Here is a 27125-nt window from a genome sequence, read left to right on the forward strand (position 1 = left end):
GCTACATTCTCCTTATGTATATTCATATAGTGACAACCAAGGTTTGTGCTAATAAGCCAGCAGGACTACTAACTGTAATTGCAATGTCTAATAATTAAGAATGCAAAATGATATATGCAGAGCTCTAAACAGATGGTATATCATATGATACAGGATTATGCCCAGTTAGGAACCAATTGATATCTCCATGGATGTAATCTCCTTCCCATAACTCATATGGAGAAACATAAGGTGATCAGAATCTGTGGGGTCTGACGAGAATGACTGTTCTAAGGTCATAACTGCAGTTGGGTGCACTCAACTCTTTGACGTTTTCTCAAATACTGCAGCGACTCCAGGTGGAACGACAGGCAGAGCTATGCAGCATTCCAGTTTCGGTGGTTGGCGTACGTTTACCAGAACCTATTGGCATCCCATGCTTACTATTCAGCGTAATGGGGTTAGATCATTCAACCAGCAACTGGAACAATGTAGAGTGCTCCACCCCTGAAACTCAAGCTCAGTAAGCGCAAGGAAAATAGGCTACAGAAAGCATTGTTCATGGGCTCTCAATGATACAGTGAAGATCTCACCCAGGTAGTATTCTGAATAATAATTGTTCCATTATATTATTATTTCAATTATATCTTACACTAATGGGAAAGCCAGGTTCCAACATAAAGCCAGAGTGTTGAACTTAAAATTTTACACAATGCAACTAGGTCCAAGAGACTGAGCGAAGTCCCAAACATCTCAACTGGAGGAATAATTCCAATGCAAGCAACAAATCTGCATGGAGAAATAGCTGGATAACATGTCACTCAATAATTCCCCGACTTCACTGCAATCACGGTTGCATGAATTTAATTTGACCTTCAGCAAAATTGTAAAATGAGAAAATCCACAAATGTAATTTATTACAAGGAGAGTTCTGATTGTAACTGCTCCACTTGGGGAGCAATAAATGGATTCACCAATCAAGGGCCAGGCTATCTCACCTTAATGCCTGCTTACAGACTGTAGGAGCATCGAAAGGGATTGGTGAACCCATCAGCCTGAACTGATTCTTATCAATCAATCCCAACGTTCCCCCTAAACTGCATTGCTACGTGTCTGAGCAACAATCAGGAACTTGCCATACAGGTGGCAAAGAGAATAGCAATGTTCCCTTTAAGAAGTGTGGCCGTGTAATAATCTTAAAGGGAGGCCACAGTCCAAAAAGCAGGCCGTCATAGCAAAGGAAGATTAAAGGGAAAGTTAGTCCCACTGCCCTTCTCCTTACCCAGCACATTTCCCCATCCCCTTGAAGCATTTGTTCAACTCCTCTTTGAAATCCCACAAGCAGTGCATGACCTTACCAACACATCATTGCAGATGTCCTGCAGCTCTTTCTCGATCTTCTCTCGGTATGCTTTGGCCAATTCCTTCTTCTTTTCGTTGCTTTCTGCTTTCTGCTCTATGCTGGAGATGACCCGCCATGATGACCGACGGGCTCCCACTACGTTCTTGTAGGCAACGGAGAGCAGGTTCCGTTCCTCGTTTGAGAGTTCATCGCCTTTCTCCGTGACGGCTTTCATTGCGGCTGCCATGTCGTCATAGCGTTCCGACTGCTCGGCGAGCTTCGCTTTCTCGACCAGGTCAGTGGTTTCCATCTTCAGGACTGCATGGATGCAAGAGATTATCTTTAATAAACGGTTAGGAGCACTCACTGCATCGTTCTGGTCTTTGCATTACAATAGGGGTATAAAGGGACTGGACAAAGTGTAAATAAGCAAATCTATAAAAGGAGGATATTTGAACTAAGAGGCCATAGTTATTAGAAAAGATTGAATATGTTGGCTCTCTCGTATCCAAAATCAGTACTAGGCCATTCAGGTGAGAAATTAAGGAACACATCTCCGAAACATTTGGAACACTCTTCCAAAAAGAAAACCTAGAGAGGTAAACTCAATTAATCAGTTTAAATCTGAGAGCAATATGACTTTTGTTGGCCAAGGGTATTAAGGGACAGAGTCAAGGCATGCGGATGGAGTTAGGATACAGATCAGACCTAATCTCACTAAGTGACATAACTGGCTCAAGGTTCTGAAGTTCTAGAAAACAGAAGGCTGAGAAGTGACAGAAAAGAGGACTTTAACTTTATGAAGGGGTTGGAAAAGGAAGATGTTTCAACTTGTGGTGGAGGTAGAACGAGGGGGACATAAATACACAACGGAAAGGAATAAATCCAATAATGTTGTCAGGAGAAGCATTGCTACCCACAGCGTGGTGACAATGTGGAACTTACTACGACAGCAAGCAGTTGAGATGAAAAGCATAGATAGCTGCAAAGGGGGAGCGAGGCTAAGTTTGAGGGAGGTCGGAATAGAAGGGTAGTCTGAGAGGGTGTGAAGAGGGGAAGTTGGGGATGGCTTGCCTGGAGCATGGATCAGCACAGGCCTGTTTGTGTTGCAACTTGTTTGTAAAATTTTACAGGGTCAGGCAGCTGGACTAATTACCCCTGAAAGAAATTCTGATTTTAAGGCTTTATATCTTTAGAATATCAGTTTACATATCATTTCCTGTTCATTATTTCTAAGTTGACCAGCGTACTCATTGCACAAAAACAATCTGCAATACGGCCAGTTTCATAGACTCTATTTCTTCTTTGTAGGTACAGTATTGTTTTAGTAACACTTTGTGTGTTAGAAGTCCATGCCACCAAAGAAGACAGCAAAGAGCTGCAGCGAAATAAAGGTCGCCGCCATGTGTTGGATTTAGGTCCTGAGCAAAGGTAATCGGACTCGAGCATTAGGCAATCTAGTTTAGTGCATCAAGTAACTCTGACTGTGTACAATCGCTAAATAGAGCACTAGATTAGTTAAAGCATTATATAAAAATATAAGGCTGATAAAAAGTGTAAACACGATTTTAAAATAAGGCCAATTATATAGCAGACAAGAACTTCACAATTAGAGCTGTGAAGCCCAATGGGAATAGTGGGACTGGGACACCCGGCGGGACTGGGACTCCCAATGGGATTAGTGGGACTGGGACCCACGGCGCCGGCGGGTCTGGGATTCCCAATGCGATTAGTGGGGCCGGGATTTCCAACGGGATTAGTGGGGCCGGGACTCCAAATGGGATTAGTGGGGCTGGGATTCCCAATGGGATTAGTGGGGCCGGGATTCCCAATGGGATTAGTGGGGCCGGGATTCCCAATGGGATTAGTGGGGCCGGGATGCCCAATGGGATTAGTGGGGCCGGGATGCCCAATGAGATTAGTGGAACTGGGTTCCCAATGGGACTTGTGGGACCGGGATTCCCAACAGGACTTGTGGGACCGGGATTCCCAATAGGATTATTGGGATCGGGATTCCCAATGTCAGTGGGACTTTGATTCCCACTGTTAGGGGGATTTCAATTCCCACTGGGAATAGCAGAACTGTTACTCCCAATGGGGTAGTGGGGTTATGGTTAGCAATGGGAATAGTGGGGCTGGGATTTCCATTGTTAGTGGGATTATGAATCCCAATAGGATTAGTGAGGTGGTGATTCCCAATCAGGTGCTTGGAGTGGTGATTCCCAATGGCACTAGTAGGGCTCAGAAGGTTTGTAATTCCTGCTGGAATAATGAGTGGTGCAACTGTGATCCGCAGTGAGGTTAGCAGGAATGACAAATCTGTGATTCCGACTGGGATTAGCAGGGTTGCAATTCTAGATGAGGCTAGTGAGGCTGTGATTCCCGATAGGAGTAGTGGGGCAGCGATTCCCGATGGGATAGAGGGGCTGCGATTCCTGGTGGGATTAGTGGGGCTGTGATACCTGATGGGATTAGTGGGGCTGTGATACCTGATGGGATTAGTGGGGCTGTGATACTTGATGGGATTAGTGGGGCTGTGATACTTGATGGGATTAGTGGGGCTGTGATATCTGATGGGATTAGTGGGGCTGTGATATCTGATGGGATTAGTGGGGCTGTGATACTTGATGGGATTAGTGGGGCTGTGATACCTGATGGGATTAGTGGGGCTGTGATACCTGATGGGATTAGTGGGGCTGTGATATCTGATGGGATTAGTGGGGCTGTGATACCTGATGGGATTAGTGGGGCTGTGATACCTGATGGGATTAGTGGGGCTGTGATACCTGATGGGATTAGTGGGGCTGTGATACTTGATGGGATTAGTGGGGCTGTGATACCTGATGGGATTAGTGGGGCTGTGATACCTGATGGGATTAGTGGGGCTGTGATACCTGATGGGATTAGTGGGGCTGTGATATCTGATGGGATTAGTGGGGCTGTGATACCTGATGGGATTAGTGGGGCAGTGATACCTGATGGGATTAGTGGGGCTGTGATACTTGATGGGATTAGTGGGGCTGTGATACCTGATGGGATTAGTGGGGCTGTGATACCTGATGGGATTAGTGGGGCTGTGATACCTGATGGGATTAGTGGGGCGGTGATACCTGATGGGATTAGTGGGGCTGTGATACCTGATGGGATTAGTGAGGCTGTGATACGTTTATTTTTACAAATGTTTTTTATTGGGTTTTGTACAATAGATACAGGTATATAATTGTGAAGCAAAACACATTGGTTTTATTTCCTAGAGCCTGACGGAAGGGGTCTTTCCTCCCCCTCTTCTATTCTTTCTTTTTTACAGATCATCTAACTAGGATGGAGGTAATGCTTTTTACATTCTTTTGTGCAGTTGCCTCAGCATCAGCCATTGCTCGTTTCCCCTTCCCGTTTTTCTTTGCGTTCTCTCGCCGTGCTGTGGTTGCTGCCACTGTTGTCTTCCCCTGTGCTGTCATCCCATTTTTGTTCTCTTATCTGTTCCCCCTCTGCTGCCTCCCATTCGTTTTCGCTGGGTTTTGCTGCCTCACCTTGCTCGCTTTCTCTTTCTGTCTTGTCCTGGCTATTTCTCCCTGGATCCTGACTACTTATTTATTTATGTGTTGGCCACAGACAGGTTCCGGAGCAGTCAGGTGAATGGCTCCCATGTTTTGTGGAAGCCCTCTTCTGACCCACAGAAGGCGAATATGATTTTCTCCATTTGGAGAAATTCCAATAGGTTGGACAGCCAGTCTGCAGCTTTAGGTGGTGCTGTTGATCGCCAACCGAGCAGGATTCTGCGGCGTGCGATCAGGGAGGCAAAGGCTAGGGCGCCGCCCTCCTCCCCAAGAATAGATCTGGCTGGACTGACACCCCGAAAACCGCCATGTTCGGGCATGGCTCCACCCTCATCCCCACCACCTTGGACATTGCCTCGAAGTAGTCTGGGGCAAGACTACAACATGTGGGCATGGTTGGCCAGGCCTCCTTGGCATCATTCACATCTATACCCACCTCCGGGAACAACCTGCTCATTCGGGTTCTGGTCAAGTGGGCTCTATGTACCACTTTTAGCTGCGTTTGGTTGAGCCTCGCGCATAGATCAGATAGAACATACAGTGCGGAGGCGGTCATTCGGCCCATCGAGTCTGCACCGACCTCACAAACCCTCATTTCCACCCTATCCCCGTAACACAATAACCCCATCTAACCTTTTAGGACACCAAGGGCAATTTAGCATGGCCAATCCACCTAACCTGCATGTCTTTGGACTGTGGGAGGTGTGGCCACTTCCCGACTTTAAAATGGAGATCCGCTAAGAATGCAGGGAAATTCAGTCAAACGCAGGAAAAACAAGCAGGTGCAAAGTTTCCTGTATATCAGAACTTGCAGGAACCCAGACAGCACTGAAACTAACAACCATCTACATACTAATGAGCGATCCCCAGAAACAATTGGAAACAGTGAAGGTAAACAAGGCCAAACCAGACTCCTCAGCGCCAGTAGGAGCCAAGACAAAGGAAGGCCAACGGACACTTAGGAACCGCCCAACGATCAGGGAACAGCTCCAGTATTGGAGAAATCGATCCAAGTGATCAGAACTTAGTCCAATCACTTGGAACCAGGTACGGGGTCCGCCCCGAATGGCGCGAAGCCCCCGGGGACTATAAAATAGAGTCCCCAAGTTCAATTTGTCCTTCTTGGCAGGGCCTCTCAGCAGCTCGAAACAACCCTCGACCGTGACCTGCCTAGTAGCTGCACCAACCAAGTCTCCAGTCAACGCACGCTACGAGATAGGCGCTCCTAGCTACCAGTCTATACCAGCTTTGAAGCCTGCAGACTCAGAATCGAACGAAAGGCCATTTGTTCCCCAGACCTGGTGGGCCAGTTCCAAAGCTAAGTATAGGCCTTTTAGTGTTAGAGATAGTCTAGTAAGTAGAGTTTTAAGCATGAGTAGTGATTGACTGTGTATAATAAATGTGTTTTGATTTGAAACGTACTAACTGGTGTATTGAGTTATTGATCAGCACTGGAACTTGAACCTCGTGGTGGTATCATAAAGATACCTGGCGACTCTAGAGCAAAGGTTATAGAAACAGAGCAAATTAAGTAAAGACACAACGAGCAACATTTAAGAGCCAACCAAAACTTAGCAACAGAGGAAACCCATGCAGACACGCAAGAACGTGCAGACTCCGCACAGACAGTGACCCAGCGGGGAATCGAACCTGGGACCCTGGCGCTGTGAAGCCAGTGCTATCCACTTGTGCTCCCGTGCTGCCCACAAAATGGCATGTGGAGGTAGAGTTGACCCCGTGCAGTGCTTCACTCCAGACCCCACCATATTTCAAACCCCAAGTCTTCCCCCCATTTCCTCCTTGTCGTGGCCAGTTTGGTGTCGGCCCTCTCTAACAGTCGTTCGTACATGTCACTACAGCTGGGGCTGTGATACTTGATGGGATCAGTGGGGCTGTGATACCCGATGGGATTAGTGGGGCTGTGATACCTGATGGGATTAGTGGGGCTGTGATACCCGATGGGATTAGTGGGGCTGTGATACCCGATGGCGTTAGTGGGGCTGCGAGACCTGATGGGATTAGTGGGGCTGTGATACCTGATGGGATTAGTGGGGCTGTGGTACCTGATGGGATTAGTGGGGCTGTGATACCTGATGGGATTAATGAGGCTGTGATACCCAATACATTTAGTGGGGCTGTGATACCCAATACATTTAGTGGGGCTGTGATACCCGATCAGATTAATGAGGCTATGATACCTGATGGGATTAGTAGGGCTGTGATACCTGATGGAATTAGTGGGGCTGTGTTACCCAATGGGATTAGTAGGGCTGTGTTACCCGATCAGATTAATGAGGCTGTGATACCTAATGGGATTAGTGAGGTTGTGATACCTGATGGGGTTAGTGAGGCTGTGATACCCGATACATTTAGTGTGGCTGTGATACCTGATGGGATTAGTGAGGCTGTGATACCTGATGGGATCAGTGAGGCTGTGATACCCGATACATTTAGTGTGGCTGTGATACCCGATACATTTAGTGTGGCTGTGATACCTGATGGGATTAGTGAGGCTGTGATACCTGATGGGATCAGTGAGGCTGTGATACCCGATGGCGTTAGTGGTGTCAGTAGGTTTGTAATTCCTGTGGAATTGATAGAGTGGTGCAGTTGTGATCCAAGGTGGGGCTAGCAGGGGTGACCCCCCCCCTCCTCCATGAAACATTATCTCATATAATTCCACCTGCCAATCTGAAATAAAAGGCCCCATTGTTTTAGGAGTTTAGAGCACATGTGTGCTTATACTGGCTCAGTACACTGAATGAATCGTAACATGGACCTGTTGAAGAAGACAGTGCACAGGTGTGTGGAAGAGTGTTTTAGAAGAATCTCTCTCTCTCACTTCCCCCCCTTCCCCTTCCTACCCCCCTCCCCCCAACTTCCCCCCATCCCTTGTGTGTGTATATAGAGGGCGAGGGGGCAGCACACTATAAAGTGGAGAATTATATATAAGTTTTTTTAAAATAACAATTAAGGGACAATTTAGTGTGGCCAATCCTCCTACCCTGCACATCTTTGGGTTACGAGGCTGAAACCCACGCAGACACGGGGAGAATATGAAAACCCCACACGGACAGTGACCCAGAGCCGGGATCGAACCTGGCACCTCGGCGCCGTGAGGTAGCAGTGCTAACCGGAATTAGATAATAGATCACCAGTTGTATTTGCTGAATATTTCATTATAGTTCTTGTTATAAATATACAGTAATTGTGTTTACATTTACAAGCCTGGTGACTGTAACTATTGGGCAGCCAAGGGCCAAAGACTTTGGGTATTTCTCCAAGAATTGTTGGTTAATTCACTTGTGTTGTAGCTCCGGCTCAAGTGGAGCTGGAATTGACCATGCACAAGCCCAGGGTATCGTAATATTCCAGAGAATGTGCAGGTTAGGTGGATTGGCCATGCTAAATTGCCCCGAGGTGGGGTTACAGGGATAGGCTGGGGGATTGGGCCTAGGTAGGGTGCTCTCTCTCAGATTGTCAGTGCAAGCTCAATGGGCCAAATTGCCTTCTGCTGCATTCTATGAACAGTGTGAAGCCGGAAGTTTCGGTGACTGCAGAAGATCCCATGACACAACTTGAAGAGCAGAGGAATTCCCCTGGGCTACCAGCCAACTCTTCACCCTGATTTAACTCCAGCAGAAAACATAGAAAATAGGAGGAGGCCATTCGGCCCTTCGAGCCTGCTCCACCATTCATTATGATCATGGCTGATCATCCAAATCAATAGCCTAATCCCCCCCCCCCCAATATCCTATGATCGCCTTCGCCCTAAGTGCTATATTTAACTGCTTCTTGAAAACATACAATGTTTTGAACCCAACTACTTCCTCTGGTAACGAATCCCACAGGCCCACCACTCTGAGTGAAGAAATCTCTCCTCATCTCAGTCCTAAATGATCTACCCCGTATCCTCAGACTGTGACCACTGGTTCTGGACACTGCCGCCATTGGGAACATCCTTTCTGCATCTACTCTATCCAGTCCTGTTAGAATTTTATAGATTTCTAAGATTGCCCCCTCATTCTTTTGAACTCCAGCGAGAACAATCCTAACCGATTCAATCTCTCCTCATACGTCCATCCTACCATCCCAGGAATCAGTCTGGTAAATCTTTGCTGCACTCCCTCTAAAGAAAGAACATCCTTCCTCAGATAAGGAGAAAAAACTGCACACAATACTCCAGGTGTGGGGCCTCACCAAGGCCCTGTATAATTGCAGCAAGGCATTCCTGCTCCTGTACTCGAATCCTCTCGCAAAGAAGGCCAACGTACCATTTGCCTCTACTGCGTGCTGCACCTGCATGTTTACCTTCAGTGACTGGTGTACAAGGACAGCCAGGTCTAATTGCACATTCCCCTCTCCTAATGTATGACCATTCAGACAATAGTCTGCTTTCCCGTTTTTGCTACCAAAGTGGGAAACCTCACATTTATCCAAATTATACCGCATCTGCCATTCATTTGCCCACTTGCTCAATTTGTCAAACTGGTGATTCCTCTCAATTCTACACGAGAGCTTGCTTTTCACGAGTTGGCTATCCCATTTGTGAAAGCAGAGACCGTAACTCAAATGTACCTTAACTGTTGTAAATTACTTTGGGGCAAAGATGATACGTTGATTATAAATGCAAGCTCTTTCATTCTTCCTTTAAGGTAAAGGATGGGTCAGGCTTGTGACTGCTCCAGCATTCTAGAACTGAGCTGGTGGATGTCGTTCAGGGTTGCTTTCTGATTTGAGTTTGTCGTGGGCGATAAAGGAAGGTAGACCCAGATTGCTAACTGGAAATAGAGGTAATAGCACCCTTAAGACAACAGTGAATGGAATAGGGTTAAATTCCACACAATTCAGCACAAACCATAGAATCCTACAGTGCAGAAGGAAGTCATTCAGCCAGAATGTGCGCCGACCCGCCGACACTACCTAGGCCCAGTCCCCCGCCCTATTCCAGAAACCTCGCACATTGATAATGACTAATTCACCCAACCTTCACATATTTGGACTGTGAAAGGAAACCGGAGCACCTGGAGGAAACCCACGCAGACACGGGAAGAACGTGCAAACTCCACACAGTCACCAAGGCCGGAGTCAAACCCTGGTCTGTGGCGCTGCGAAGCAGCAGTGCTAACCACTGTGCCACCACTGCAGAAAATAGTCAGATATGCAACTTTGAAATAGGCCAACTTCAACATTACACAGGAAGAGCTTGAGGAAATGGATTGGGGCGGGGTTTGTGCTCAATGAAACCTCAATAGTTGCAGCACTTGTAGGGTAAGTGCAAACACAGCAAGGACTTGGAGGTGCAGTTAAAATGAAACAAGCTTAGATGGATAAGTCAATTAAAAAAAAAATCAGAAACCAAATCCTGCAACACCTGACGAATTAAAAGTAAAGAGACTGCTGCAAAGATTTAAGAAGTCTTCTACTGAGTATTTGTAAAAATACAGAGGGGGCAAAGAGTCATCGAAACCCTACAGTGCAGGAAGAGGCCATTCTGCCCATCGAGTCTGTACCGACCCTTCGAAAGACCACCCTTCCTAGGCCAGATATTCTGCCCTCTTCCTGCAACCTCATCCTAAGGGGTAATTTAGCATGGCCAATCAACCTAAGCTGCACATATGTAGACTGTGGGAGGAAACCGGAGCACACGGTGGAAGCCCACAAGACACAGGGAGAATGTGCTAATTCCACACAGAGTCACCCAAGGCCGGGTCCCTAGTGCTGTGAGACAGCAGAGCTAACATGGGTCCCTGGTGCTGTGAGGCAGCAGTGGTTAACCAGGGTCCCTGGTGCTTTGAGGCAGCAGTGCTAACCCGGATCCCTGGTGCTGTTGAGGCAGCAGTGTAAACCCGGGTCCCTGGCGCTGTGAGGCAGCAGTGCTAATCCGGGTCCCGGCACTGTGAAGCAGCAGTGTTAACCCGGGTCCCTGGCACTGTGAGGAAGCAGTGCTAACCTGGGTCCCTGGCACTGAGACAGCAGTGCTAACCTGGGTCCCTGGCACTGTGAGGAAGCAGTGCTAACCACTGTACCAAGTCAAAGCAGCCTGTTCACACTGCATGCTAATTATTACAAACACTGGGTGTGCTTCTAAGATGCTGGGAGATTGCTCTTTCCTCAATACCCGTTTCCACATGGACACGTATAAATACATTCACCATGAGACTTTCTGCAAATATTCAGAAGTGACGGACACTGGTATCTATTGTAGGGTTGGTAACTAAGCACAGGCCTGAATTTTTCACCCGTCAGTCACACGAACCTGGTGGAAGCAGGTTCAATACACACAGGCCATGATCAGCCCCAATTAACAGCCCACGAGCATGAAATGCATGCTATGAAAGGCTGAGTGCTGCGGAGGAAGGTGGGTGCCAAGAGAAGTGACAGTGCAGGTGGGCATTTCCAACCAGCTCTTGGAAGGCTGACAGCTGCCTCAGCGAACTGCACTTTTGAGCCAATGACATTTGCAAATACTCTCCATCATGCAGAGTCAACTAACATGCTGTGAAACACCCAACACTGCAACACTCGGGCATCACATTTTATTTCATCCTGGACTCTTTCGCCTGCCCTGGATCGGGAATGGTGTAAAAAAAAAAAAAAAAAAAAAAAACGTGTACGCCACCTGGCCCAATGACCCTTGCAGCAAGCGTAAAAGTGCACTGACCATGTAAAATTCAGGCCAATTGTATGTTTAATGGGCTCAACGGTCCTTTTAATTGTCAGCAGGCCCGTATCCAACTTTCGCGCACTGACCAAAATATCGTCTGAAGGGGGCAGCACGGTGGCGCAGTGGGTTAGTCCTGATGCCTCACGGCGCCGAGGTCCCAGGTTCAATCACGGCTCCGGGTCACTATCCGTGTGGAGTTTGCACATTCTCCCCGCGTCTGCGTGGGTTTTGCCCCCACAACCCAAAACGATGTGCAGGCTAGGTGGATTGGCCACGCTAAACTGCCCCTTAATTGGAAAAAATGAATTGGGTACTCTCAATTTAAATTTTTTAAAAAATATCTCCTGAAGGTGCGTTTTTACGTGAGTTCGGGTTGGGCACATTCCCACTCAAGCCCCGGAAAATTCTGGCTGCAATGATTTTGAATCAGCTATGCAGACACCCAAGCCAATAGATTCCCAGGGACAGGTCATATCTGAATAAGCAGCCAAGCAATTACAATAAAGTCCCACCGATGGCGGAGTGATATTACAGAGAAACCTCACAAATAGCCAAATTGTGACATACTTTACAATAGGAGTCAATTCGATAGGTTCCAGCCATCCTAAAACGTTACATGTATAAACAATCAAAGGCAACAGAAACTATATTTTTAATAAATTTAAAAAGCGAAATTTACTGGGGAAATTGTTTCATGAAACAAGAAAACGAGAACAATGCAAAATCTGTTGCACTTATTTGAGACTGGAGGTGGACTGTGGTCAGGAATTAAACCACAGCAACAAAGAACAGCCATGTGCTACAACGAAGCATGCGCAGTGCACAATTTAACACACAAAATACAACCCTTTCTTTGCCCAGTCCTCATTTCCCGTTGATTTGCAAATTTGTTATTTTGTTCTGACTCAGCTGTATAGTTTTTAAATTATATTCTTTTATAATTTAATGGCTGGGTTGACTGATCGCCCGAGTCATTAGCAGGCCATTTGTGTTTGGGTGGGGCATCTTTATTCTGAAGGCACTGTTCCACCGAGAGAGACTCATAGCCATGATTCACCACCTGAAAAGTGGCAGCTTTTTAGGAGGGTGCTGAATGAAAGTGGAATATGCAGCAGAGATCAAGGTGGAGAAGTGGTGAGGAAGCCACAAGATTGTGCAGTTAGGAGATTGCCTTCATCTCTAGAACTCTGGGTTGAATCCAGGTTGGACGGTAGAAAGGAGGCCCTTCAGTGCTCCGCTATTCAATATGATCATGGCTAATCCTCTATTTCAACACCATACTGCCACATTCTCCTATACCCCTTGACGCCTTTATAGTCTAGTATTGTTTCCTTCTTAAGTATATTCAGTGACTTGGCCTCCACAGCCTTCTGTGGTAGAGAATTCCACAGCTTCACCACCCTGAGTGACAAGGTTTCTCCTCGTCTCAGTCCCAATGGCCTACCCCGTATCCCCAGGAGTCCCTGCCAGAGGAAACATTCTACCTGCATCCAGTCTGTCCGGCCCTGTCAGAATTTTATACGTGTCAATTGAGATTCCCTCTCATTCTTCTAAACTCTCCGATGAATACAGGCCAAGTCAACCCAATCTCTCCTCGTACAGCAATGTTGCCACCCCAGGAATCAGTCTGGTTACCCTTTGTTGCACTCCCTTTATGGCAAGTACATCTTTTCTTAGGTAAGGAGACCAAAACTGCACACAACACTCGAGGTGTGGTCGCACCAAGCTGCAAGACATCTTTGTTCCGGTACTCAGATCCTCTTGCAATGTAGGCTAACACGCCATTTACATTCCTTTTTTAAAAAAGTACCCAATTAACTTTTTCCAATTAAGGGGGATTTTAGCGTGGCCAATCCACCTAACCTGCACATCTTTGGGTTGTGGGGGTGAAACTCCGCAAACACGGGGAGAATGTGCAAACTCCACACGGACAGTGACCCAGAGCCGGGAGTCGAACCTGGGACCTCGGCGCTGTGAGGCAGCAGTGCTAACCACTGCGCCACCGTGTTGCCCGCTCCATTTACATACCTAACTGTTAATGTAAGGTCCCAGGTTACTTTCTACCTCAACATTTCCCCATCTATCACCATTTAGATGCTACTCTGCCATTCTGTTCCCTGGACAACTTCACATTTACCCACATCATACTGCACCTGCCATGCACTTGCCCACTCACTCAACCTGTCTACATCACCTTGAGCCTCTTTGCTTCCTCCTCACCACTAATATTCTCACCAGGTTTGGTGTCACCAGCAAACATGGAAATATACTTTTGATCCCTTCATCCAAATCGCCGGCACAAGTCCCTCTTCGTAGAATCATAAAAAGGCCATTCAGCCCATCGTGCTTGTGTCAGCCCTTTGAAAGAGCTATTTAATCCCCATTTTTTTCCCATTTCAAAGATTGATCCAATTCCCCTCTGTCGAGCACAAAGTCACAAAAACAAAGTTTGTAAAAGTAAACAAAACCAGGAGTCACCCTGTAGTGTCCAGACACCACCCCCTAGACTAGAAGGCAGTGCAATAACACTGTACATTCCCAATGGAGTCTCACAGCTGCAGAGAGTATTTTGACTGGTTTGGCAGGTGCTCAGCCGAGCTCATAAGATTGGAAGACTTAGGAGCAAGAGTAGGCCCTTTGTGTCCACTCCGTCATTCAATAAGATCATGGCTGATCTGATCTTGGCCTCAAATCCACTTCTTCGTCTGCCCCTACCCCCGCCCCACCCCAATTGTTCAAAAATCTATACCTCAGCCTTGAATCTATTCAATAACACAACTCCACAGCTCTGTGGTAAAGAATTCCGAAGATTACTGACCCTCTGGTAGAGGAAATCCCTCCTCGCCTCTTAAATGGGTGAGCCCATGTTCTGAAACAGTTCAATTCCTCAAGAGAGAAAGACCCTGTCAAGCCCTCTCAGAGTGAGGTTATTTCCCACTCAAATGACTATAATAATCTTTATTAGTGACACAAGTAGGCTTACATTAACACTGCATTGAAGTTACTGTGAGAATCCTCTAGTCGCTACACTCGGGCGCCTGTTCGGGTACACAGGGAGAATTCAGAATGTCCAATTCGCCCAAAAAGCACGTCTTTCGGGACTTACAGGCCCAACCTGCTCAAGCTTTCCTCATAAGCCAACCCGTTCACCCCAGGAATCAACCCTGTGAACCTTCTCTGAACTCACTCCAATGCAAGTATATCCCTCCTTAAATAAGATGTATACAAAAATGTTTGGGTGTATGAATGCCCTGTACAGATGCAGCAAGGCTTCCTTTTATACTCCACCCAAGGCCAACTTCCCATTTGCCTTCCTAATCACTTGCTGTACCGCATGCAAACTCATGTTTCACACACAAGAACACCCTGTACATCTCTCTGTGCTGCAGCATTCCATAGTCTCTCACCATTTAAATCATTGTTTTGCTATTCTGCCTCACATTCCCCACATTGTACTCCATCTGCCAATATTTTCCCCAGCACTGCTCCCTGCGGCACTCCACTAGTTAATCTCCAACCTCAAAATGGCCTGTTTATCCCTATTCTGTTTTGGGCTAGTTAGCCAATCCTCTATCCATGCCGATATATCAGCCCCAGCACCATGAGCTCTGATGTTGTGCAGTAACCTTATGCGTGGCACCTGATCAAATACACTACATTCCCCAGGGGAAATGAGGGATACAGGGAGCGGATGAGAAAGTGGAACTAAGCTAAAGAAGTCATGATAGTATGGAAAGGTGGAGCAGGCTAAATGGGCCATACGGTTTACTGCTCCAATTTCTGATCTTCGTTCGTACATGTATAGGTTTTAAATTCCACCCCCCCCCCCCACCCACCTGTTACACCCTGAAAGAACTCTAAATTTGTCAGACACGAGTTCCTTTTCTTCAAACCATGCTGACTCTGTCTGATTGTATTATGCTTAAATGTCCTGCTATTATTTCTTTAATAATGGTTTCCAGCATTATCTCAGTGACAGATACTGGACATATAGAAACCGTGCTATAGTTTCCTGATTTCTCTCGCCCGCCTTTCTTGCTAGTTAGAAACAACACATGTTTGAAGGCCCTCAGATACAGGTTGCATGGTCCAGGAGTCTTGTCAGCCTTCAGTCCAATAAATTTGTCTCGTACTAACTTTGCTAATTAAAATTAAGTTCCTCCCTTCCTTTTGTTCCCTGCTTTTCCATTATTATTGGGATGCTTTTACTGTCTTTTCCCATGAAAACAGATGCAAAATATTTGTCCAAAGTCTCTTCCATTTCCTTACTTCCCATTATTAATTCCCTAGTCTTATCCTCCAAGGATAAGACTAGGGAATTGCAGATAGCGATGAGGACTGTCTGAGGATACAGCAGGATTTAGATTGTCTGGAGACTTGGGCGGAGAGATGGCAGATGGAGTTTAATCCGGACAAATGTGAGGTAATGCATTTTGGAAGGTCTAATGCAGGTAGGGAATATACAGTGAATGGTAGAACCCTCAAGAGTATTGAAAGTCAAAGAGATCTAGGAGTACAGGTCCACAGGTCATTGAAAGGGGCAACACAGGTGGAGAAGGTAGTCAAGAAGGCATACGGCATGCTTGCCTTCATTGGCCGGGGCATTGAGTATAAGAATTGGCAAGTCATGTTGCAGCTGTATAGAACCTTAGTTAGGCCACACTTGGAGTATAGTGTTCAATTCTGGTCGCCACACTACCAGAAGGATGTGGAAGCTTTAGAGAGGGTGCAGAAGAGATTTACCAGAATGTTGCCTGGTATGGAGGGCATTAGCTATGAGGAGCGATTGAATAAACTCGGTTTGTTCTCACTGGAACGAAGGAGGTTGAGGGGCGACCTGATAGAGGTATACAAAATTATGAGGGGCATAGACAGAGTGGATAGTCAGAGGCTTTTCCCCAGGGTAGAGGGGTCAATTACTAGGGGGCATAGGTTTAAGGTGAGAGGGGCAAGGTTTAGAGTAGATGTACGAGGCAAGTTTTTTTACGCAGAGGGTAGTGGGTGCCTGGAACTCGCTACCGGAGGAGGTAGTGGAAGCAGGAACGATAGGGACATTTAAGGGGCATCTTGACAAATATATGAATAGGATGGGAATAGAAGGATACGGACCCAGGAAGTGTAGAAGATTGTAGTTTAGTCGGGCAGCATGGTCGGCACGGGCTTGGAGGGCCGAAGGGCCTGTTCCTGTGCTGTACATTTCTTTGTTCTTTGTTCTAAGGGGCCAACACTCACATAAGCATTGTGGATAGCACATACTTGTAGCTCTTATTGCCGGTTCTTGCATTTTGTTAGTTTACTGTCAAACTATTTTCTCCCTCATTATGTTTTTAACATCCTTTACTAGTTTCCAATTTTTTAACCCAATCTTCTGGCCTACCGCTGTACTTTGCAACATTATTTGATATAATTTTCTTACAATTTGATACCATCTATAACTTCCTTGTTTAGGCACAGATGGTACATTTTTTTGTATTGTCCTTTGTTCTTGATGGAATATAACTTTATATTCATATATGAAAATGATAAAATATCTCCTTAAATGCCTGTCACCGTTTATCTAGTGCCTTACCTTTCAATCTGTCTTGCCAGTTCACTTTAGCTAACCCTGCCTTCATACTTTTGTAATTGCCTTTACTTAAGTTTAAGACACTGGTTTCAGACCCAAAGTTCTCACTCTTGAACTGAATGTGAAATTCTATCATGTTATGGTCACTCTTCCTCGGGGGAACCTTTATTACGAGATCATTAATCAATCCGCTCTCATTACATATCATAAGATTTAAAATAGCCTGTTCCCTGGTTGGTTCCACAGCATATTCTTCTAAGAAACTGTCTCAAATACACTATGAACTTGTCGCAGTTTGATTTGTCCAACCTAAAGTCGGCCATGATTATTGTGGCACCGTTCTTACAAGTCCCCAAAATTCATGATTAATCTGTCCTACAAAACTACTCCCAGTCAATTGTTATGTGGAAGTTCCTTTGCTACTTATCACAACCAAACTGATTCTGCATCTTGGCTTTCTGAGCGAAGATCACTCTCACTACTACTGATCTCATTCTTTTATTAACTGAGCAATTATTTCCTTTGTGTTATCAATTCCTCTATCTGGTTAAAAATTCGGGGTGACTTTTTCCCAGTATTCCTTTCATAGGATCATAGAATTTAGTGCAGAAGGAGGCCATTCGGCCCATTGAGTCTGCGCTGGCTCTTGGAACGAGCACCCTACTCAAGTCCACATCTCCAACCTATCCCCATAACCCAGTAACCCCACTTAACCTTTTTGGACACCAAGGGCAATTTAACCTGGCCAGTTCACCTAACCTGCACATCTTTGGACTGTGGGTGGAAAGCAGAGCACCCGGGGGAAACCTACGCAGACACGGAGAGAACGTGCAGACTCTGCACAGTGACCCAAGCCGGGAATCGAACCTGGGACCCTGGAGCTGTGAAGCAACAATGCTAACCACTGTGCTACTGTGTCGCCCACCTGATCCTCTTTGGTTGTGCACTTTTATGATTGCATTCTCTGCCCCTTCCCATCACAGTCTGGGTTATCATTACCTATATTACTGCCCCGTGCTATTGTTTTGCCCTTTCTCTTTAGCTTCGAAATTTCACCTTGTATGAATTCTGTCTATTTAGTTTAAAGTCCTATTGGTAGCCCTGGGGCAGAATCTAATGATATGAGGAAACAAGGCAGGTAGGGTACTTAGCAGTGCAAGTGAAAAGTCAGTTTCCCTTTTATTTAATATAAATTGAGGGAACCCAATTCCTTTTTTCCAATTAAGGGGCAATTTAGCGTGGCTAATCCACCTAACCTGCACATCTTTGGGTTGTGGGGTTGAGACCCATGCAGACAAGGGGGGAATGTGGAAGTTCCACATGGATAGTGATCCGGGGCCGGGATTGAACCCGGGTCCTTGGCGCTGTGAGCCAGCAGCGCTAACCACTGCGCCACCCTGTAATGTCAGATTCCTGATGATGGGGTAAAAGTTGGTGGCAGATTAAAGACAGATTGTGGTTCTTGATCATAGAATCTACAGTGTAGGAGGAGGCCATTCGGCCCATCGAGTCTGCACCGGCTCTTGGAAAGAGCACCCTACCCAAGGTCAACACCGCCACCCTATCCCCATAACCCAGTAACCCCACCCAACACTAAGGGCAATTTTGGACACAGGGCAATTTATCATGGCCAATCCACCTAACCTGCACATCTTTGGACTGTGGGAGGAAACCCACGCACACACGGGGAGGATGTGCAGACTCCGCACAGAGTGCCCCAAGCCGGAATCGAACCAGGGACCCTGGAGCTGTGAAGCAATTGTGCTATCCACAAGACTACCGTGCTGCAGGAAGAGGTAGACACCTATTTTTAATAAATTTGCATGTCATGTATACTCAATAAAAGACATTGTCGCAAGATTAAATTGTACTTTTGCAATTAAGTCAGCAGCAAATGAAAAACATGCACCTTCAAATTTATGACATTTTAATGGTGGCTTGCAACAGGCAAGTTAGTCTTCCTGGTGAATGTTCTTTTGAGATGGGTTCACTTAACCCACTGTCCTGGCAACTTGAATAAATTGCAGGAGGGGGGTCTTGTTTCACTGGCGAGCACCCTGACAGCGTCACCAGAAGTGAACGGATATGGTAACTAAAACACTTTGTCATAGAAGCAGGGTTTAGTACATGTCTTACAAAAGGAGGGCAGAGAGCTACAGCAAAAACTTCAGAGGAACTTAGAGAGATTTTGTCCCTAGGCATGCCATGTGCAGGCCCACCGGAATATGGACATCCCCAGCACTCATTAGGCAAACTCCCAGCTGTGGGCAAATAGCCCCACTTCCTTGTGGAGACCTTGGGAGAGCAAAGGGAGTAAACCCCGACAAAAAATTTGGAGTGGAGGCCAAAGGCGGGCTGATATGATATGGGCTGAATAGTAATCTCGGGATTACTCCCTGTGCCACGTGCCAGTGAGGCTAGAAATAGGAAGATAGAGCAGCTAAACACGTGGCTAAACAGCTGGTGTAGGAGGGAGGGTTTCCGTTATTTGGACCACTGGGAGCTCTTCCGGGGCAGGTGTGACCTATATAAGGACGGGTTGCATCTAAACTGGAGAGGCATAAATATCCTGGCTAGTTTGCTAGTGTCACACGGGAGGGTTTAAACTAGTATGGCAGGGGGGTAGGCACGGGAACAATAGGTCAGAAGGTGAGAGCATTGAGGGAGAAGTAGGGAATAGGGACAGTGGGGCTCTGAGGCAGAGCAGACAGGGAGAAGTTGCTGAACACAGCGGGTCTGGTGGCCTGAAGTGCATATGTTTTAATGCAAGAAGTATTACAGGTAAGGCAGATGAACGTAGAGCTTGGATTAGTACTTGGAACTATGAAGTTGTTGCCATTACAGAGACCTGGTTGAGGGAAGGGCAGGATTGGCAGCTAAATGTTCCAGGATTTAGATGTTTCAGGCGGGATAGAGGGGGATGTAAAAGGGGTGGCGGAGTTGCGCTACTGGTTTTGGAGAATATCACAGCTGTACTACGGGAGGACACCTCAAAGGGCAGTGAGGCTATATGGGTAGAGATCAGGAATAAGAAGGGTGCAGTCACAATGTTGGGGGTTTACTACAGGCCTCCCAACAGCCAGCAGGAGATAGAGGAGCAGATAGGTAGACAGATTTTGGAAAAGAGTAAAAACAACAGGGTTGTGGTGATGGCAGACTTCAACTTCCCCAATATTGACTGGGATTCACATAGTGCCAGGGGCTTAGACGGGGCGGAGTTTGTAAGGAGCATCCAGGAGGGCTTCTTAAAACAATATGTAGACAGTCCAACTAGGGAAGGGGCGGTACTGGACCTGGTATTGGGGAATGAGCCCGGCCAGGTGGTAGACGTTTCAGTAGGGGAGCATTTCAGGAACAGTGACCACAATTCAGTCAGTTTTAAAGTGCTGGTGGACAAGGATAAGAGTGGTCCTAGGATGAATGTGCTAAATTGGGGGAAGGCTAATTATAACAATATTAGGCGGGAACTGAAGAACATAGATTGGGGGCGGATGTTTGAGGGCAAATCAACAGCTGACATGTGGGAGGCTTTCAAGTGTCAGTTGAAAGGAATTCAGGACCGGCATGTTCCTGTGAGGAAGAAAGATAAATACGGCAATTTTCGGGAACCTTGGATAACGAGAGATATTGTAGGCCTCGTCAAAAAGAAAAAGGAGGCATTTGTCAGGGCTAAAAGGCTGGGAACAGACGAAGCCTGTGTGGAATATAAGGAAAGTAGGAAGGAACTTAAGCAAGGACTCAGGAGGGCTAGAAGGAGTCACGAAAAGTCATTGGCAAATAGGGTTAAGGAAAATCCCAAGGCTTTTTACACGTACACAAAAAGCAAGAGGGTAGCCAGGGAAAGGGTTGGCCCACTGAAGGATAGGCAAGGGAATATATGTGTGGAGCCAGAGGAAATGGGCGAGGTACTAAATGAATACTTTGCATCAGCATTCACCAAAGAGAACAGTACGAAGTCTTACAACACCAGGTTAAAGTCCAACAGGTTTGTTTCGATGTCACTAGCTTTCGGAGCGCGGCTCCTTCCTCAGGTGAATGAAGAGGTATGTTCCAGAAACACATATATAGACAAATTCAAAGATGCCAAACAATGCTTGGAATGCGAGCATTAGCAGGTGATTAAATCTTTACAGATCCAGAGATGGGGTAACCCCAGGTTAATGAGGTGTGAATTGCATCAAGCCAGGACAGTTGGTAGGATTTCGCAGGCCAGATGGTGGGGGATGAATGTAATGTGACATGAATCCCAGGTCCCGGTTGAGGCCGCACTCATGTGTGCGGAACTTGGCTATAAGTTTCTGCTCGGCGATTCTGCGTTGTCGCGGGTCCTGAAGGCCGCCTTGGAGAACGCTTACCCGGAGATCAGAGGCTGAATGCCCTTGACTGCTTGACGGGGCATTCAGCCTCTGATCTCCGGGTAAGCGTTCTCCAAGGAGGCCTTCAGGACCCGCGACAACGCAGAATCGCCGAGCAGAAACTTATAGCCAAGTTCCGCACACATGAGTGCGGCCTCAACCGGGACCTGGGATTCATGTCACATTACATTCATCCCCCACCATCTGGCCTGCGAAATCCTACCAACTGTCCTGGCTTGAGACAATTCACACCTCTTTAACCTGGGGTTACCCCATCTCTGGATCTGTAAAGATTTAATCACCTGCTAATGCTCGCATTCCTAGCATTGTTTGGCATCTTTGAATTTGTCTATATATGTGTTTCTGGAACAGACCTCTTCATTCACCTGAGGAAGGAGCAGCGCTCCGAAAGCTAGTGACATCGAAACAAACCTGTTGGACTTTAACCTGGTGTCGTAAGACTTCGTACTGTGCTCACCCCAGTCCAACGCCGGCATCTCCACATCATGGCCACCAAAGAGAAGGAATTGGTAGATGTTGAGTCTGGAGAAGGGTGTGTAGATAGCCTGGGTCACATTGAGATCCAAAAAGACGAGGTGTTGGGTGTCTTAAAAAATATTAAGGTAGATAAGTCCCCAGGGCCTGATGGGATCTACCCCAGAATACTGAAGGAGGCTGGAGAGGAAATTGCTGAGGCCTTGACAGAAATCTTTGGATCCTCACTGTCTTCAGGTGATGTCCCGGAGGACTGGAGAATAGCCAATGTTGTTCCTCTGTTTAAGAAGGGTAGCAAGGATAATCCAGGGAACTACAGGCCAGTGAGCCTTACTTCAGTGGTAGGGAAATTACTGGAGAGAATTCTTCGAGAGCAGGGCAGCACGGTAGCATTGTGGATAGCACAATTGCTTCACAGCTCCAGGGTCCCAGGTTCGATTCCGGCTTGGGTCACTGTCTGTGCGGAGTCTGCGCATCCTCTCCGTGTGTGCGTGGGTTTCCTCCGGGTGCTCCGGTTTCCTCCCACAGCCCAAAGATGTGCAGGTTAGGTGGATTGGCCATGATAAATTGCCCATAGTGTCCAAAACTGCCCTTAGTGTTGGGTGGGGTTACTGGGTTATGGGGATAGGGTGGCGGTGTTGACCTTGGGTTGGGTGCTCTCTCCAAGAGCCGGTGCAGACTCGATGGGCCGAATGGCCTCCTTCTGCACTGTAAGTTCTATGATAAAGAGACAGGATCTACTCCCATTTGGAAGCAAATGGACGTATTAGTGAGAGGCAGCATGGTTTTGTGAAGGGGAAGTCGTGTCTCACTAACTTGATAAGAGTTTTTCGAGGAGGTCACAAAGATGATTGATGCAGGTAGGGCAGTGGCTGTTGTCTATATGGACTTCAGTAAGGCCTTTGACAAGGTCCCTCATGGTAGACTAGTACAAAAGGTGAAGTCACACGGGATCAGGGGTGAGCTGGCAAGGTGGATACAGAACTGGCTAGGTCATAGAAGGCAGAGAGTAGCAATGGAAGGATGCTTTTCTAATTGGAGGGCTGTGACCAGTGGTGTTCCACAGGGATCAGTGCTGGGACCTTTGCTGTTTGTAGTATATATAAATGATTTGGAGGAAAATGTAACTGGTCTGATTAGTAAGTTTGCAGACGACACAAAGGTTGGTGGAATTGCGGATAGCGAAGAGGACTGTCAGAGGTTACAGCAGGATTTAGATTGTTTGGAGACTTGGGCGGAGAGATGGCAGATGGAGTTTAATCCGGACAAATGTGAGGTAATGCATTTTGGAAGGTCTAATGCAGGTAGGGAATATACAGTGAATGGTAGAACCCTCAAGAGTATTGAAAGTCAGAGAGATCTAGGAGTACAGGTCCACAGGTCACTGAAAGGGGCAACACAGGTGGAGAAGGTAGTCAAGAAGGCATACGGCATGCTTGCCTTCATTGGCCGGGGCACTGAGTATAAAAATTGGCAAGTCATGTTGCAGCTGTATAGAGCCTTAGTTTGGAGTATAGTGTTCAATTCTGGTCGCCACACTACCAGAAGGATGTGGAGGCTTTAGAGAGGGTGCAGAAGAGATTTACCAGAATGTTGCCTGGTATGGAGGGCATTAGCTATGAGGAGCGGTTGAATAAACTCGGTTTGTTCTCACTGGAACGAAGGAGGTTGAGGGGCGACCTGATAGAGGTCTACAAAATTATGAGGGGCATAGACAGAGTGGATAGTCAGAGGCTTTTCCCCGGGGTAGAGGGGTCAATTACTAGGGGGGCATAGGTTTAAGGTGAGAGGGGCAAGGTTTAGAGTAGATGTACGAGGTAAGTTTTTTTTTTTATACACAGAGGGTAGTGGGTGCCTGGAACTCGGTACTGGGGGAGGCGGTGGAAGCAGGGACGATAGTGACATTTAAGGGGTATCTTGACAAATACATGAATAGGATGGGAATAGAGGGATACGGACCCAGGAAGTGTAGAAGGTTGTAGTTTAGTCGGGCAGCATGGTCGGCACGGGCTTGGAGGGCCAAAGGGCCTGTTCCTGTGCTGTACATTTCTTTGTTCTTTGTTATATCTAAATATGTCAATTCCTGCAACAAAGCCAATCCGGCCAGAGCGCTCTGCATCCCTTTTGACTCCGCTGGGCAGGTCAAGAGGGAGGTTTGGGAAGCCCAAGGTCTCTAGATTTTGCCCAAGCTTGTGTCTTGGAGAGGACACTCCAGTTGTGCTCAACACTAAGAGTTATACACATGGCATAAACCATCAGTCCAAAGAAGCGCAGGTTAGGTGGGGTTACAGGGGTAGAGCGGGGGAGTGGTCCTGGGTGGAGTGCTCTTTTGAAGGGTCGGTGCAGACCCAAAGGGCCAAAATGGCCTCCTTCTGCACTGTAGGGGTGCCCAAAATCCTATGGATCAATTTAGGGGACAGGTGGCTGCAGAAATACAGGAGGGGGGGTTTTGGGAGGAAATTCCAGAGTTTAGCAGCAAGGTAGCTGAAGGCATTTTCACAAATGATAAAGTGGTGGGAAAATCAGGTATGCACCAGAAACCAGAACTGGAGGAACAGAGTTCCGGAGGGTTGCAAAGTTGGAGGTGGTTACAGGGATGCAGGGTGGGGCCAAGGCCGTGGACGGATGTGAAAACATGAACAAGAATTTTAAAATTGAGATGCAGCCAATGTTCTTCAGTAAGCATAAAGGTAATTGGTGAGACGGGCTGGCAGAAAATTAGAATATGAATTGCAGAATTTTGGATGAGCTCAAGTTTATGAATAGCTAGCACCTGAGATACTAAGGAGGAAGTTGCTCAATAGAAGACAGTGAAAAATTCAAAAGCTAAAGTCTGATTACAAAACCCCAAATAGTTAACAGCACCACTCAATTCAAATTCAACCGATTTACCAGATCGTAACGCCACTCAGTAATTGTTTACAGTTATATTCTCTACACATACTAGAAACTTAGAAAGGGGAATAAGAACATAAACTTTCTGATGTTTAAGAGCTTTCAGAAGTTAAAGATCCAACGCTCTACCTCCAAATATCACATGAAGGTCACTAATGCCGCATTACCAAGCCACTTAGACTCACCAACGAAGCTCCCACCTACCCATTTAACTTACGACGACGTCTATGCAGGTAAAGCCTCAGCTCTCTCGACCAGCAATCTGTTCATTGGGCGAATTGAAACTGGAGCTGCTACTCCCACTAGCAGAAACCCAAAAGCACTTGGCTCATGATGCAACTTGTTTGGTTAAACTGGTTTAACCAGTACTCCTCCCACCAGGACCAAACAAGCTCTTATATCTGTTCGGTTTAGAATTGCAAAACGAGCAGCCCAGAACTAAAAGCACCCAAAGCCTTTCTTCTTTGGGCAATTAAAAATGTTCTAGATTCAAGTGTAAGGCCTCTGCTCGGACTAGTGCAATCAGGGGAGCTGGACGCATGCCCACCTACATCAACTAAACAAACAGACTGTTCCTGGTTACACAATGCCTGAATTTTAGAAGTCTCATTGCTGTTTTTAAATCCCCCCATTGCTTTGCCCCTCCCTATCTCTGTAAACTCTCCCCGCCCCACAGCGGGGAGATATCAGTGCTCCTCTGTCTAGCCTGTTGAACATCCCAAATGTTAACCATTCCACCACCAGAGGCAGCGCCTTCCACTGTCTGGGTCCTAAGCTCCGGTATTCCCTCCCTAAACCTCTGCCTTCGTGACTCACTTTCCTCCTTTAAGATGCTCCTTAACACCCACCTCTTTGACAAAACGTTTTGGGCAATCTGCCTGAATAACTCTTTAGGTGGTTCGAGGCGGGTTTACACTGTTGCACTAGTCGCTCGATCCTAAAGCACTGGAGGAAGTGCAAAGAGTTACACGAATCGTCACAGAATTGAGGGGATACGCCTAACAGAAACACCTGATCAAGAACTTGAGAGGAGAATTATGAATGGGTTTGATGGGGTGGATGTGATTAAACTGTTTTCACTTGTGGGTGAGTTGACAATGGAGAACAAATGTAAAATAGTAATTAACAGATAAACCAGAGAATTTAAGATGAACCTCTTTACACGAGTGGCAAAAATGTGGAGCTCGCAGTCACATGGAGCGGTTGAGACATCGATGCATATAAGAGGAAGCTCGATACCTTGTAGACCTCTATCAGGTCACCGCTCAATCTCGTTGTTCTATTGAAAAGAGTCGAGTCTATTCAGCCTCTCCGCATAGCTAACACCCTCCAGACCAGGCAGCATCCAGGTAACCCCCTCTGCACCCTCTCCAAAGCCTCCACATCCTCTGGTAGTGTGGCGACCAGAATTGTGCGCAATATTCCAAGTACAGCATTACCAAGGTTTTATACATCTGTAGCATGACATGCCAGTTTTTATACTCGATGCCCCATCCAATGAAGGCAAGCATTCCGTATGCTTTCTTGACTACCTTGTCCACTTGTGTTGCCACTTACAAAGATCTGTGTTCCTGTACGTCCAGATCTCTCTACCTTTCTACATTCCTAAGAGTTTTGCCATTTACTGTATATTTTCCCTCTTTGTTAGACCTACTAAAATGCATTACCTCACATTTGTCAAGATTAAACTCCATTTGCCATTTCTCTGCCCAAGTCTCCAACCTATCTATGCCCTGCTGTATCCTCTGACAATCCTCAACACTATCTGCCACTTCACCAACCTTGGTGTCATCCGCGAACTTACTAATCAGACCAGCTACATTTTCCTCCAAATCGTTTACGTATACTACAAACAACAGAGGCCCAGCACCTATCCCTGTGGAACACCACTAGTCACAACCTTCCATTCAGAAAAACACCCTTCTACTGCTACCCTCTGCGACCGAGCCAGTTCTGTATCCATCTTGCCACCTCACCTCTGATCCCGTAACTTCACCTTTTGTACCAGTCTGCCATGAGGCACCTTGTCAAAGGCTTTACTGAAGTCCATGTAAACAGCATCCACCGCCCTCCCCATATCAATCATCTTATTCACCTCCTCAAAAAACTCGATCAAGTTAGTGAGGCACGACCTCCCCTTAACAAAAACATTGCTGTCTATCGCTAATGAGTCCATTTGTTTCCAAATCAGTATATATCCTGTCCCTGAGAATTCTCTCCAATAATTTACCTCCTATGGACACGAGGATCACCAGCCTATAGAACAAAG

At 46.7% G+C, this 27125-nt stretch overlaps 1 protein-coding gene across 3 annotated transcripts in view; it reads right to left on the bottom strand.

The window, feature by feature from the left end:
* The window catches only part of LOC140428652 (14-3-3 protein beta/alpha-1-like), a 65996-nt gene that overhangs the window by 20667 nt on the left and 18204 nt on the right, over positions 1–27125 (bottom strand). The window contains exons 1-2 of one of the 3 annotated variants that reach the window (XM_072515334.1): positions 25061–25183; positions 1338–1639 (exon numbers count right to left, since the gene is read on the bottom strand). In XM_072515334.1, coding sequence (XP_072371435.1) covers positions 1338–1639; positions 25061–25064 — 306 coding nt within the window. In that variant the 5' untranslated portion in view covers positions 25065–25183. Of the gene's footprint in view, positions 1–1337; positions 1640–6300; positions 6322–25060; positions 25184–27125 lie in introns of those variants that run through there. The other 2 variants (XM_072515335.1, XM_072515336.1) reach the window with 2 other exon arrangements.

The sequence above is a fragment of the Scyliorhinus torazame genome, chromosome 8, assembly GCF_047496885.1.
Source record: "Scyliorhinus torazame isolate Kashiwa2021f chromosome 8, sScyTor2.1, whole genome shotgun sequence".
Classification (NCBI taxonomy): domain Eukaryota; kingdom Metazoa; phylum Chordata; class Chondrichthyes; order Carcharhiniformes; family Scyliorhinidae; genus Scyliorhinus; species Scyliorhinus torazame.